The 16096-nt window shown below is 39.6% G+C and overlaps 1 protein-coding gene and 3 non-coding genes across 4 annotated transcripts in view; 1 reads left to right on the top strand and 3 right to left on the bottom strand.

Annotated features, from left to right (window-relative positions):
- The window catches only part of fchsd2 (FCH and double SH3 domains 2), an 82001-nt gene that overhangs the window by 54100 nt on the left and 11805 nt on the right, over positions 1-16096 (bottom strand). The window contains exon 3 of the mRNA XM_030067682.1: positions 4993-5038. Coding sequence (XP_029923542.1) covers positions 4993-5038 — 46 coding nt within the window. The remainder of the gene's footprint in view (positions 1-4992; positions 5039-16096) is intronic.
- trnam-cau (transfer RNA methionine (anticodon CAU)) lies at positions 9401-9473 on the top strand. The gene has a single exon. It is a non-coding gene; the product is annotated as a tRNA-Met (tRNA).
- trnat-agu (transfer RNA threonine (anticodon AGU)) lies at positions 11718-11791 on the bottom strand. The gene has a single exon. It is a non-coding gene; the product is annotated as a tRNA-Thr (tRNA).
- trnat-agu (transfer RNA threonine (anticodon AGU)) lies at positions 13947-14020 on the bottom strand. The gene has a single exon. It is a non-coding gene; the product is annotated as a tRNA-Thr (tRNA).

Raw genomic sequence — 16096 nt, forward strand, 5'->3', positions numbered from 1 at the left:
GGTTTCTACTCAGACTGACAGCTCAGCTTAGGTGCAGACAGCTCACTTCATGCATGATATCATGGTGACCGTGTTGATGTAGCCAACCGCCGTGCAAATGTAGTTTTGTTTCCTTTGTACTGACACATCTGCAGTAGTTTCACATAGAGTGGCTGTTTTGCGCAGGAAAAAGCATTTCATTTAAATAAAATATTAACTCATACCCACAACAGCTGTGTTAGCCCCCTCTCTGTTGAACGATACAAATCTTTGCAGTTAATGGAGTATGAAGTGTATCACATTCATCAAGTCTGCGTATTGACAACCAGGGCTGAGTATTGACAGCTGATTCTAATTTAATACTGGTGCCAAATTGCCTAATTCAGCATAATCAATAAGGCACTGCACTTATGATATATCTTATTGATCATTAAGAATGTTGAACAGCTGAATGCTGCAACTGTCCAACAACTTTTTGGAAGTTTTTTGTTGAAAATTTTACCATTATCGATTCAGCGTCATGTCAGTCAAAAACACACCAGCGAAGCTGCTGAAGGCTGTTTCTTGAGCGGTTCAAAAACAGCAAAAAATAAATGAAGACACAAATAAGTATAAAATTTTGCTATCACTATTACTTGAACCATCGCATACATAATCATAATCCAAGCATTATTTAAGACAAACCAAGACGATTGCACTGGGGACTGAAAAGTTCAACACTTAAATCACTATCCCCTACTTTTTCCACACTTGCTCTGCAGTTTTCCAACAGTAATTAGCAAAGAGATGCTCCTGTCAAATGAATGACCCAACAGTGGTAGGAGTGCCAAGGTGTGACATTCTCATTCTTTGTTTAACTTTGAGATAGTACACATACACAACAATGTTTAGCCAATAAACTTACTAAAATATCATTTGCAATGCCAAAATGATTATTTCCCTCTTCATTTTGTTGGGTGAAGCACAGAGTCTATGCCACTTGTTTTCTAAAGTAGTCACCAAAAACAAAACTAACTCCACTAAAGCCGTATGTAGTCTTTTACCACTCACAATTTATATAGTAGGAATTGATAACAGAATCAATGATGAATCACATTGATTTTCTATTCTGAATAAAAAAATTAAACAAAAATCAGTTGTGTCCTAACGATACAAAAACCGACTGACAAAAGCCCTTTAATTTTCAATATTCCTGTCAATTGTTTTAATAACTCAGTATAATAATGTTTTGTATGGAAGCACTGACAAGAGTTTTTTTTTTTTAGCTTACGTATCAGTCATCAGTCGTATCACAAATATCTGTTCATTATATCATATCAAAACCTTGTTTCAATCACACCTTTATTCAACAAATATTCAACAAAATATCAGCTTATTATATTAAGAAATTCAGTTAAGTAAGGTCCACGAATTTTGGCAGGTGTAGAGTTTCTGTTTTACGCTTTTTGCAGCAGCAGCCCACCAACATGTTTACCACTGCTCCTAGTGCTAGTAGTCATGTGGAATTTTAATTCAAGTTTTACAGTGAACTAGACAAATGTCATTTTAATTCATATTTTAAAGTCACCTAAATCAATATTTCCGCCCTCATGCATGTTTTTTAAAGCATTTAAAGCAAGATTCTTTTGTTTGTAAACCTTTGCATTATCCATACTGATGATTTGCTATTTGATAATCACTATGAACATGGAAAGCAATGCTGCCTCTTTAAGTATGAGTAAAATGGTAAATGGACTGCATTTCTATAGCGCTTTTCTAGTCTACTGACTAGGGGTGGGAACGTGTGCAAAAAATCAGAGTAGGGCTCATGCATGCACGTCATGCACGTATTTGGCGTTGGTTGCTACGCAACCGAAACAGATGCTAGGAAGTAGTTTTCCGTTCAGGTGCACTTTTCTCTGGCGGACAATACAGCAGCTTCGGATGAACCATGTAAATAGGCAAACACGTTCTTTAATTTAGGAATTAGCTGAACTAATGCTATAAATAAATACATATAATAAATTACATTACCTGAATGCAAGGCTGTATTTTTTTTCTCATTTCATCTGATTTCACCTGTTACCTGTTGTGTGTGTGACTTCACATGGAATTTTATAATAAATGTATGACTATACTGCACTGCCTTTGCAAGAGTAGTGAATATCTCATGATGTCAATCATCTAGATTTCTAAATACGTACACCTCCTGTCTGTGTAGTAAATCATTTGCTTCAGTTTACAAGAGTATTGGTCTTTAATTGCAGAAAAAAAGAAAAAAAAAACTCGCCTATTGTGGAAAGCAAAAACATCATATATCTCTGCCAGTTTTTAAACACACCTGGTATTCCCAAATTGTTGGATATCTCTCTCCATGATTGGGCTTTTTTAATGAGATCACGGTAGGACTGTAGTCTGGTGTCCCACAGCTCTGCACACAGAGGGACAGCCACAATGATGCTTTCCTCCATTGTTGTTTTTGCCGTTCTGCCAAAATCCGCCAGATTTTTTCCATATCCACTATTCTCTCCTATTTGACGCACCGAGGTGACAGCGAGGGCACAGCGCGCATGGGTGGCGGTGCCAGTCTCATGCTGCGCTCAGCTCGGCGCAGACCAGTGCGCCCTTGCGCCCCATGATCATATGCACAATGAATGGCTGCGCCGTGCACATGCTATGTGAAAGCCGCTTAATTCAGCATGACACAGTGCACACTTGACAGTGTTTCCAGTTATATTTCTTTGAAACAACTGCCAAACAGTGCTTCAATTTTTGGTGGATGCCATCGCGCTTGTGAGTGAACTTAAAATCACGTGATGAAAAAAACAATGTGTAAGCGGTTAGTGTTTTTTTTAAACGTTTATGATTGGCTAACCGTGTACACGTGTACAAGTCCCACCCTTACTACTAACCACTCAAAGCGCTTTACAAAGTTTGCCTCACATTCACCCATTTATTCCCACACTGATGGCAGAGGCTACCATGCAAGATGCCAAGCTGTCCGTCATGAGAAGTGAGGGGTTCAGTCTTGCTCAAGGATACTTTGACATAGGAGGTGTGGATCGAACTGGGAACTCTCCAATTACCACATGACCATTCTAACTCCTGAGCCACACCGCTCCCAAATCATCATGATAATCCTCATAATATTATGAGCCATTGCACATCAAATATACTCTCCACCAGTGGTCCCCAACCACTGATGTGCGAGACATTCCAGACTGGGCCGTGCAAAAAAAACCCCAAAAAACAAAAAAAAAAAAAACACTTGCCTGCGCCATAACTTAATAAACTGAGACTACGAAATTGGCCAATGTCATTGTTTTACATGCTGTACAGCCTATATGCATGCAGTTGTTAGATCACACGTAATTTGCCGCCCGACTGTAACTTTTTTTCCCGTCATGCCCACACGTAGCCTTATATCGCTGCTACACAGCCCAGTTCATCTCAGTTCAGTAGACTCAGTCTTGGAGAGCGATTCACCATTAGAGAATGTTAGCATAGCTAAAAAAAAGTCATGGACCAAAAGCAAACCTCCTTGGAGAGGGAGAGGTTTTTTTGGAAGGGGTAAGTGACCCCTTGATGATGATGACAGTGCAGAACCCGCACAGAGTGGTGCAGAGCCTGACAAATCCAAGAAAAAAAGGGTCATTCAATCGTAAATATGTATGCCCCCCCCCCCCCCGCCTGTTACACCAAGAATAAATCTAACCATTTAGGGTTGCTTGTTAGTTTCTGGACCAATTGCAGGAAAATAAAGTCTGAGGAAATATAAGAAAAGGGAAAATGAATACCAGTAAGAAACTACCTAAGAAAGAGAAGAAGCAATATATGCATATAGTTATTTGTGGATGGCAGGGAACTGACATACTGTGAAACCCATTCGTATGCAAATAACACACCACTGACTGTAACTTATTCAGCATTTCAAAAACCTGACAAAGGATGCCAGAGAAAAAGGCAGAAATAATGCCAGACAGAGACTGAGAGAAAACGAAAGACAGACTAACATCTGTAAATAACCAAACACTGATATATGGAAGTGCAACCAAATGTAGCCTGCAGCACATATGTGAATTCTTTTGAAGAACAAATGAAACAGAAATTTGCAAGTCTAATTTCAGCGAGCAAACACCTGACCTAAGTTGGCAGGATGTGTGCACTTCTCTTCAAAATATCTTATTTTAACCCTATTTACGTGGGTGAATTGATCAACAGTACATTCTTAGTTTCTTGGCAAGTTAGATTACCTACATTCACAAATGCTTGGGCAGGGTTGAGTACTGTTTGGAAATGTCTGGCTACCAGCAACAGAGTTAGACACTAATAACAAAATGGTATGCTTTGCCAGACCCTTCTGTTGCTTTATCACTGAGAGGTGACAGGTCTGGTGACCTGCCTGTGGAAAGTAATTATCTATAAGACTATCAATAGTAACTTTTCAGTTTGCAAGATTAATGATGTAAGTACCTCTGGCACCAAATGTTTTTAATTTTTTTGGTAGTTAGTTGTAGTAATGTGATTCAGTCAATGCTAAAACAATACCAATTGTAGATACCCTGTTAGCTTTGCCAATGTCACCACATTCTTGTATTGAGGCCTGTTGAACAGCTCTAATGGATTAGTGATGAGTGAGTGCCTTGTTTAATAACACCGTCGGTAGTTCACATGTGCCAACCTTGGGGAAAAAGTACATGTGTACTATACACTTTTTTCAGCTCATGTACTGTACGTATTAGTCAATACATAATTTCAACCCTCACCATCCCAGCTTTTAACTGTGCCAACTGCCCCCAGAATCAGATTAAAAGAACAACACCAGGTCTATTTTGGCATACTAGTAACAACTTGTACTGTACCACCCCACTTTGATGTCAAACTGCAGAGCTGCAATGCAAAATATGTACAAGACTTCAAAGAAAATGACAGCAGTTTTAATTGGCTTCCACTCATACACATTTCCCCAGATTACAGATTTGAACTAGAAACTTCACAATCAGTTCCGCAAACATTATCCAGCCTGTCTCTTACCTGGGCATAGTCCCTCTCCAGCTGTCCCTTCTTAAGACTGTAGGTCCTACAGAGAGAGAGAGAGAGAGAGAAAGAAGAGAGAGAAATTATATTATCAGCATTTCCACTTACAGTAAACATAATGATGCAAACAACAGGAGCGCTTGTTGTTACAGCAGTGGATAAAGAGTTGTGGTTTTTGTTTTTGTTAAACCAGCAAGCAACTCTTTAACATGTACTATGAAAATTCTTTCTGAGGAAGTTCAATTTCAAAACAAAAGAGAGCTTCGAGAACCACAGCAGAAAGTTCAAACTGGAATTTAGGAATAAGGAGAAACAAATCAAGATTACAAGATGCACACACACACACACACACACACACACACACACACACACACACACACACACACATATATGCAGACATATGTATATGTGGGTGTGAATGTATATCTATATATCTGTATCTTTATATGTGCCACATTAGCTGCAAAATACATCCTTACAAGTCATAATCAAAGGACAGAAGCAATGAAAATATATTTGTCAAATATTTGTCATTGTCATCTAATAAAATGTTCAGAATTGTTTGGATGTCAATAAATTCTGCTGATTCATTTGTGTTGTCACTATCTTATAACTTGCATTTGTATTGTATAATGTATAGCCTATACTTTGGCATAAAAAAACTGAGATAGAGGGAGAGAGAAAACAATGCGAAAGAAATAAGTTAATTAACGATTACCCTGGCAGAACCCATGTTCTTGCTGGAGATACACAGTACTTTAATTTGGTTATGTGAGTTACGAGTATATGTACACACCACTGACTTTCATTTAAACGTTGTGGTTCTGGTCCTCTGCATAGGAAAGGCAGTGGCAGTAGTGGTGATCTGTTTATCTATCTGTGCAATCATGTATCTAAAGTTATGTTTTTCATTCTGTGCATTCCTGTGCTGAGATAAGAGCCTCCTCCGTCTGTACTGCCCGGATGTTGTGTGATGTTCAGAGGGCAAGGGAAAACTTTGTAGTGATGTGTGCGTGCGTGTGTAGGGAACTGTAGGGAAATGGAGCAGCAGAATAGAAGTCCCTCTTGCATAATGTTGCAGTCACTGAGTCCACTAAGAAGTTTAACTACTCATGATTCGGACAATAAATTATACTAGTTATTGTAACATTTAAATAGAGTTTAATAAAAAGTTAGTTAGAGTGGCAAATATTACTTCAATGCACCAAAGGTTGCCCTACTTTATTTGATAGCCTGTCTATATTTAAATTCCATATATTATTCAGGCAATAAAGGATAAGATGCAGTAAAAGCACAAAGTATTACATGCTTGGTCTGTTGCTTTATAAACATTAATTATGACAGAGGCTACTGTGCATGCATTAAGGCTGAATTATGCTTCCGCGTAGGAAGAGCGTACGGAGGTTGTGCGGAGCTTACGGGGGTTGTGCGACCGCCGCAGAGCCTTGCCGCGTGCCTCCCAAAAATTGTAACTACGCGGACCCTCCGCAGCCCCACAAGAGCTGTGATTGGTCCGCCGAAGTACACTATTTCCGGCATTTTGTTGCAACCGGCATCACATTCCTGTTGTTGTGCCGTCAGCGCCGTTTTTTTTTTTTTTTTTTTTTTTTTTTTAAACTGTTGTGTCTCGACTCGTCGGTTGTGTTTGAAAACTTTGGAGAGTGCCCGCACCTATACGACTCGTCCACTCGCCACAGACGAGCAGCGACCATACGTCACAGGGTCTACGTTGTTGGGAGGAGAATTGCTCTGTGTGTTTGCAGAGGTATGTTGGACACACACGCGCTGCGTAGGAAATGCGTGCTTCGCACAACCCCCGTACGCTCCTCCAACGCTGAAGCATAATTCAGCCTTTAGTCAGGCTGATGCTCCTGTAATGCTGTGCTATATGCTAGCCTCTGAAGACTCTGCTGACAACTGTAGGAAGTATAACAACTTGAGCTGAAATACAGTGTCAGAGAGTGAAAATGTTTGTGAAGTTATGCCATCATTTCATGTCTGTTAGAATTTTCACACTCCTTGATCAATAAACAGCACATAGGAGGAAAAAATGGCATCTGTAATGCTCTTAGAAAACTATATGGCATTTTTATGTTTGTATGTATATGAGAAAACAGCTTTTCATTAACAACTAATTTACAAAACTTCAACAATCACCCCATCATGTCACTCACAGGCTGTGTTTCAAGCTACTATCCATCCTTGTGAAACTTGTGCTGTTTACTGATTACCACTGTTGTCTGATCAATTACACATTTTTTTGTACAGTTGTAAATACTGCTGTAGAGAGAAATAAACATGTATGTCTGTGACATTCAGCAGTGTTGGCTAGTTGTCCTACAAAATAACTGTTTGGACTCCAAAACTCAAAAGCGACATCAATGCCATTTGAGGGAGAAATGTGTGTGGCTAAAAAGTATACAATTAAAACACCAGCTTAAAATCATAGATGGTGAGAGGTACGATTATGTAAAACACTATTAGTTTTTTTTTCTGATATAGAAATTCTCCTTTGATCCAGACGTTTCGTGACATGTCAGACCTCTGTGGGCTATTCTGAGGTTAATTTTGTCAGGATAAAGTGAGCACTGCTGTCTTCTTTCTTAAAATTTGACAAATTTTATTTTATTTACAAGGTTAATAAAGCCATCCAAACAAGATCTTCTTTTTGAACTCATAATGAACCTGATCCACAAGCGTAATTTTCAACAATGTACTTCTTCTGTTCTTGTCAAGAAAGACTGAGTTAAATGAGAAATGTACCATGTTTTAAAAACCATACAGTTATGACTAATTACAAAGAGTGCATATTTAGATCATTCATATCTGCAAATTCACCACTGTAATTTAAAACAAGAAACATGAGTGATGGTGTATACAGCTTTTTATAAATCCAAGAATAAATGTGTGACTATGCATGGTTTTACTTGTGTACACCAACAGCTTTTTCAGTGGTAACTCTACACAAGGCTTTATGTAAGGCCCCAGCTGTACCAACAACTTGGGGATATTTGAGTGTGGCCGAAGGAGGATGAGGGGACAGTTTGGTTTTGTTTCTCAAAGGAATTAAAGCAAGTCTTAAATCAAAGAAGGAATAATGTTGTTTGTTGTTGAGAAATGGCTTTGAAAGTTTGGTATGGCATCTGTGATAGACTATCCCCACTCCTTTCAGAAATGACCTCATTAGCGTTCTCTATGCCGCTCATTCATATGTAAATGTTCAGGCCACTACTGGTGACATGTTTATGGTAAACCCAACTTGGAGCCCCCAACTTCAATCAGTTCTTCAGGGCTGAGAGCAGTGATTTGTATGTTTTCTGCAGGCCTGACAATTCTTAGGCAGAACATCTGTATGTTTTGTTTGGCAACCTAAATTCATTCCACTGGTGTTAACCTTGTGTAAGTCTTCTGAACTTAGCATTCAAATAGCATGACATTTGTTCCAAAACACCGTGGTCTTTGAGGGTGTTGATCTAATCATTCCCATGCCAAACCTAACCTCGTGTTAATGGTCGATTTGGATGTAGGAAACCTTAGTGAATAGTTCTTCTTCAGGTGAGACAAACCCTTAAACTTTTTCTCAATAAACAACAGAAAGTTTTTCTTCATCATCAAGGAATTCTTGTGCCCTGGATAATCTAACAAACTGTTGTTTCTGATGCCTGAATGACATCATCAGATCATTAAAACACCAGTATGTGTTTCCTGTTGTCTCTGCGATTGCCATTTGACTATGGCATGCTGACTAAAAAGGGTGGGATGATGCATTCATTGTGATACTCAAATGTTTTCATTCTACTTTTTCAGTTTTTTCTATGACCTCCAGAGATTCCCAAACCTCTCTTCAAGAACCACTGATGTCTAATGTAAGCTCTGCACTACAGACAGCGTCTGATGGATCTAAACTTAACAACTATGAACAAGAAGTGGGGAGGGGAAATAGTGAGGGAAGAAGCAAAGAGGAAGACAACACTTCAGCCTAGACAGCATAATTACTGTCAGTCGTCTCTGTGCTAATTACAGCCCAAACAAGCAAAGCAGTGCTTCATGTCAATTTTTTTCCAAGGCATCATTTCATGTCAAAGCTATTGTTTTCACTCTGATCCTTAGACAGAGTTTTCTTTAGATTTCAGGTTTTGATAGCTGAAATAGACATCTGCAGCTCTTAATGACTGAGCCATAATTTAAATTCCTAGAGAGAGAGACATTTTCACAGTTGTAATAAATCACGCTGTCAATAATCCCACTGAGGAGGCCTGCAGCACGCGTTTAGTGCTAAACTCCACCCCCATGCATACTTGTCACTTGAAATGTGACTCCCTCTCTCGCTCCCTGATCACACACTTCCCCCGCCCTCAGGCATTGTTCTGCCTTCTAAACTGCACATGCTGAGCATGTGCTGCAGGCCTCGTTGGCGCAGTAGGCAGCGCGTCAGTCTCATAATCTGAAGGTCGTGAGTTCGAGCCTCACACGGGGCAAGAATTTTGAAATTCATAGCATAAACAATGCAGCAACCAATGCAGCAAGTGAAGACACACAACCTAACATAGCAAAGGTGGACTAAATATGGAAACAACAATAAAAGACATACTTCAAGTAAGTAACAAAACATAGATACACACGGGACATAGGTGATGTTGAATGCCACTTTACAGTGTCAGCTTTAAGATGTACTTTGCTCTAAATCCTCATAACAACTCTATAAATGGAAAAAAGAAGAATTCGGTTACATAACAAATTGTCAGCCACTTTCACCCAAAGCATAAAAACCATAAAATAAAATTTTTAATTTGTGGTGTCATCAGGAGAAACACATTACAGAGAGTCACTGGGTATCTTCACAAGGTGTATGTGATCTTTCACATTCAAATAAGCTGAACAAAGATTCTTTTCACTGATTACACTAGGCGATTATACAAAGACAGGCATCACTTACGAAGACAAGAAATTACACACTGCCAAAGTCTGTCGGTCAAAAACCTTTACATTTATCCTAAAATGTTAATTGTAAATACAATTAGAACATACTGCAACTGTTGCAGTTTACAGCACATTAAAAATGTATTCTGAAGTGATATTATTAGTAGAACAATGCTTTTATATGAGACTTCTTTCACTTAATTTGACAACTGATCTAGGCACGCTGTCATTTTCTACAATTTTATATAGGCCTAATTATTCCTCCAATTGTAAAGCAACATATCAAGACTGGAGCAAGTAGAAGCTGGGAATCTCCCCCATATAAAGTGTATGTTAGTGGGAGACACTGCTGTTTAACAAGACTTCATTTCCAGTTCATTTTGTTTTCTTCTTCTGCATCTAAACTCCCATCGGCTATTGACAGTGTCATCGTCAGATATCAATTCTTCACACTACATGAGCTCCATTACACTCAGCCTCACAAAGTCAAATGCTGAAAAGATCATGTTGGGCCAAACTGCCATAGTCGCAAGTTCTGAGCGTGTTCACACTACAGGATAATCTGTGCTATGGAGCTTGAGCGGCATCCCACCTGATCCTGACAAGCCAAGATCCAAATGGGACTTAGAACCTGCTTTAAAAACGTCTACTGCGACCTCGGCCTAAAGCTCTAGACATACTAGAAGATCACTGGGCCAATTTCCACCAGAATCTCCCATCCCAACAATTGTAGTGAAAATCCTCATAGGAAGCTCAGCCAGCACCAATGGTTGACTAAGATAATCTGGTACTGTGCAGAGTTAACAGATTTAATCTTAACCACTGCAATTTATCTGAGCCATCCTGATAATATCAAACATGTCTGACGTTTATAAACAAATCAATGTGCACTGGCACTCAACAAATCACATGATGTGTGGAGATGAGATGTTGCAAGACTGGAGAAGGCCAATGAGAGTTTAATTTAAATTGAGGTGGAGTGAGCTGAGTTTTGCTGTGTCTCTTCATGAGTGTTGTGACTGGTATCATGTTGGATCATGAGTTCCTGTGAGATTAGAGGTTCTGACGTCAGTGATGTGTCCATAGTAAGTAGGATAATCTCAGATATATTGTTATGTGTCTGATACTCCATCCTTGCTTAACCATCTAGTGTGATCATATGTATAGCTGAGAGACAAAAAAAACACTCTGTGCTGGATGCAATGTATTATAATGACAATGAAAATACAATGAAATCTAACTCAATGTTAAAAAGTTAGTTGTCCATACTTCAAAATCAAGTTTTCTATGGAGGTGAGACAACTAGAACATCTTTTTCTATTGTTACAAATATAGATTTAAAAAAGCAATTAATGTAATGTGTGTTTTCTTGTATGGAAACATCTCAGAAGCAGTTTAATTTATTTTCCAGAGAAGATTAACCATTTTAACCCTATTTAAAAGATTATTTATATTCCCACAGTTATGGATGTTCCCTGGCCCTGAATATCTAGAGAGCTCAGAGGATGAGAGGACAAGAAAAGCTGAAACTGTTCCACATCTGGCACCAATGGGCAGAATGACTTGTACGTTTTGATTTTTTGTACTTACGCTAGTATTGTGGTTTAGAGCAGGGATGAGTAACCATGAACCATAGAGCGACAAAAGTCTACAGGTTTTCATTCAAACCAAAAACTACACCAAGGGATTTCACTAAACTAACCAGTGAAATCTCCTGCTGTCAGCTTTTGCATGGTTGCTGCCAGAGCATCTCTTTTGCCTTCCTTCAGATTATTCTAGACCATAAGCAAGGGAAAAAAAAAAGGCACTGCTGGGATTCGAACCCAGGATCTCCTGTTTACTAGACAGGCGCTTTAACCAACTAAGCCACAGCGCCATTGAGCAAAGCTACCTGTGTGGGTAGAGGGGTGGTATTGTCCCAGGTTTTTTCCCTGATGCCTGACCAATAGATTACTCTGCACACTGGATTATACTGTCAATGTCATTAGCCATGTTTTTGAGTGAGTAAAAAGAATAGATTTTTTTTTTATGAGATCATATGCTGACCTTCAGGAATTGAAAAGGTAATTATGTAGTGATCACCAGAAGCCCTGGATATTCTCTAAAAGATAAAAGTAACACAGGATTAACTGGAGAAAAACACAAATAATTAGCCAATACAATTGTGTTGGGAGCTCTCTTTCTTCTAGCTGTGGGAGACCTGTCTGTGTATATAGCCACCTTAACTACATGAGATAAGCAGTTTTTATGAATTGTATTTTGGAGCAGAATTCATTCTCATGGACAATTCTCTGTCAAGGTGTTTTGATAAGAAGAATCCACCTTTCATGTCTACTGTACTGCCAGGCTTTTCCTTCACAGTCAATTCCATGGCAGCCACGCGGATCATTTCCTACACAGCCTTGAGCTTGTGTGTCTGTATTGCTTGCATATCTGGCGCCTCAAGCAGCTTCACTCAGAGAATTTCATATTACAACAAAGAAGTTTCAACCATCAACTCATTTGAAAGGTGAACTTGTATAAATCTTTATTGTGGCTGGCAGGATAACAGATTTCTTAACAAAGGAGTGTGTGAGGAGGATGAGCAAGCAGCAATGAGACAGAGCAGTGGGACAGGTGGAAAAACGTTTTTGGAGGTAAACCACATGACATTTTAACATCATATCAATCTTGAAATTAGCCCTGAATAATTTTTAAATTAGGAAGTTTACATGGGTCAAGTTAAAAATTTTATTGCCTCACACATCCCAGAACGAAAACCAAACCTGGCATTTAAAAAAAAAAAAAAAAAAGCAACAGCGACCATGCGCACTGATCATCACTGAAGTTGGCAAAGTTGGAAAATGGCAAGCAAACCGATACCGTGGTCAAATGAAGAGGTGGAGACTTTTCTGTGCTTGATGGCGATTGCTGTGACGACTCCACCCACGATGAGGTGGTACTCAATTGTAATGGAAAACGACAGACACCGAGTCGAGCCAAGTAGGTGCTAGTGGAAAAGCGCCATATGTTAAGATAGAGAAATCATCTCTCGACAGAGCCATTTCTCAACAGAGGAGGAGGTCTTAGACACCATCTATCTTCAAAGTACAATGTTGTCCTGTCATCCCTTCCCAGAAAGTTAAACCATTCACTCTTGGTCCCTTGTGACCCTACCAACCACTATTCACTCATGGAGTCAGGTGACCCTAACAACCTTCATTCACTCCTGGAGTCAGGTGACCCTAACAACACTTACGACAGTTGTCACAACAGGGAGGAGCACTGACCAACTAACGACCTAGATAATGTTGCCACACAGGTTAAGTACCTGGGACTCAGGGCCCACTCACATTGGCAAGTTTGAGCCCGTATCGTGCTAAAGCCAAAATCCCCCCCTCCCCAGTCCCCGGCTGGCCTGCACTCACATTACCTAAGCCCAAACGTGCCCAAGCACGATTGCCCCCGGTGTGCACGTCATCACGTTGAAATACGACAATAGGCATGGCCCGACGTCATTATAAATCATTGTAGTTCAAATACATTCATCATGTCTTCCTTTTAACTAAAAAACGTTTTTGGTCCTTTTAATCAGACATGGGATGTTTATTTACCTTGACAGTTTCGGAGGTAACTTCCTCCTTCTTCACAAAGGTCCAAATGACAGCAGGAGCGGCACCTGTCAGATCTGACAGACCGGGTGGGGTGGCCGCACCCCACGCGGTGCCGCGGCCAGTGCCGGCCGGTGCCGACGCGGTGCCGGCCAGCACCAGGTCTGCCGGATCTCCACACACAGACTGCTGTACTTTCAACGCGGTTGCAGCAGCACAACGGACAATGACACAGACAACAACAGACCTCGATTAAACTCTACATGGATAGGTCTACATGTCTGTTTTATGACTGCACAAAAGTTCTTTCCATATATTTGTGTAATTGCCCTCATATGCATGAGCTGGAATTATTGGTATATGTTTCCCAGACCCAAAGAGGAAGTCTGTTCTTACAAATTACAAATGACTCTAGCAGACATATTAACCCAGACAAAAAAAAGGCACTGCTGGGATTCGAACCCAGGATCTCCTGTTTACTAGACAGGCGCTTTAACCAACTAAGCCACAGCGCCTACAAGGCACTGCTGTGCGTTGTGAGATTTTCCACAACTATATAGTTAAATATTATAGTGTAAGAAAACTCAAACTCAATTTACCAAGAGTGGACTGGTATCATTATGCCTTCTCTCTTAATCCACGGTCAAAAATAAATATAGCAGAAGATAGGGCCCCAGGGTGGAACTTAATTGAAAAGGATCTCATAGAACCCTTTCCTATTCAGGCCTTTATCTCACAAACGGCAGTAAAAATCACATTAAGGAACCCACTGTTGATGTTTGCGAGGGAAACTTGAAGAGTTTCACATCAGCTTTCAAGGTCAATGCCATCATTTACTAAAAAAATTGCCAATTTGGCACAATAAACAATTGAAAGTGGGTAAAACAAACAAACACAAAAAAAACACTCTATTGGAAGACATGGATTGAGGCAGGAATTATCTTCATCTTTTTGAGGATGGCCATTTTATATCATTCAAACAGATGATGGCTAAATATAAAATCCCTAAGAAAGACTTTTGGAAATATCTTCATTTGAGAAACTGTATAAAGTCTATCCAAAAGAAACTTCCCCTGTTACCTCAAACAGTGACACAGGAAATATCTCAGGGCAACTATTTGGCTAAAAGTAAGACTTCTAGATTTTATAGCCTCATGAGACAAGCCCAACCTCCAAAACTTGACGGCCTTAAGTGAGCTTGAGAGCAGCATCTACGTGGGAGATAACTGTTGAGATGTGGAAGGAAATCATGGGGTCCTGGTGTCAGACATCAAGAGAAGTGCAGGCCAGATTAATCACATGCAAGATCAAGCTCCTATTAAGACCATTAATAGGAGCTACAGGACTCCCAGTAAAATGGCAAGACTACAACTATGGAAATTTGATTTACACTCATTTACATGTTGTATGAATGCCAAATAACCTGGAACCTACGGGAAAATATAATGATATTGCATGAAGTCTTTTTGAAAATATGGGAGCCTTACATGAATACAATTTCGAATGGTTGAGTAGGAGTTCAGTTTCAGTTCAGTTTAGTTTATTGTCATTCAAACATGTTAATAACATGAAGGAATGAAATTCGTTACCCAGGATAAATTACACATTTCCCCAAGTTAGTCAATGCGCCAGTCGCTGGTAGCTGAGAACCTGCTGCACTGCATCTAGCTGACATGTCTCTTGTCTCAGGTCATATTATGATAAGTAATAGGTCATTATTATGATTTGATCTGTGAGATAATTTGTGTAGGGTATAGTGTTTTTGTCCCTGGGATGAATGTCTGGTAGCACAGTAATAATGCTGTGTTGATGATGATAGATGCAACAGTCACTGCTATACTTATGTGTGAGGGACACTGACTTTTGACTTTTGGGAATGCTGCAATGTGTGTGCAGGGTTCAACATTAACACCCTCCAAGCACTAATTGCAGGCAAATTCTCCCCCTGGTAACTAAATGGCACAGCATTTTGGTGTGTAAGAAAAATGAGAGCCAAAAATCATTTTTTAGGGATAATAAAATTGGAACTCACCCTATTTCTAGAGTGGAGAAAAATAAATTGCACTGCGGCTTGGTCCTCTAGAAATAGACAGCTTGTTTATCTGACAGTTGCAAGATAACGCAAACTCAAACTAGCGACCAAACAAAATTTATGACTGATGTGTGATGCTGTTGAGGAGATTGTGTCCTGCTCATTGTGTTAGTTTAACACCATGAGAAAGCAAAGGGTCATTTGTTTCTTTGTGTGACTTTGATAAATTAGTGTCTGCATTATTTCTAAGATTGACACCTTCACCTCCTTCTGTGAAATAATAACATGCCTCATGTTGTTTATGTAAGTAATTAAAAATTGCATATGACTATGTAAAATAATGTATAGTATAGCAGTGCAACTGATTTATTCTGGCTACTAAAACTATGACTAGCAGACAAAATTTTGTCATGTAGCCACCACCTTGGCAGGTAAGCCACAAAAGTGAATTCTGTATTCTGCTTGTGTTCTTGTTAGGGCTTCTGGTGCTTGTAAGTCACAATCAGCCCCAGGACACACACATGCATACACACCCACAAACACACATCCTCGCTGGGAT

The sequence above is a fragment of the Myripristis murdjan genome, chromosome 13 (assembly GCF_902150065.1).
Source record: "Myripristis murdjan chromosome 13, fMyrMur1.1, whole genome shotgun sequence".
Classification (NCBI taxonomy): Eukaryota; Metazoa; Chordata; class Actinopteri; order Holocentriformes; family Holocentridae; genus Myripristis; species Myripristis murdjan.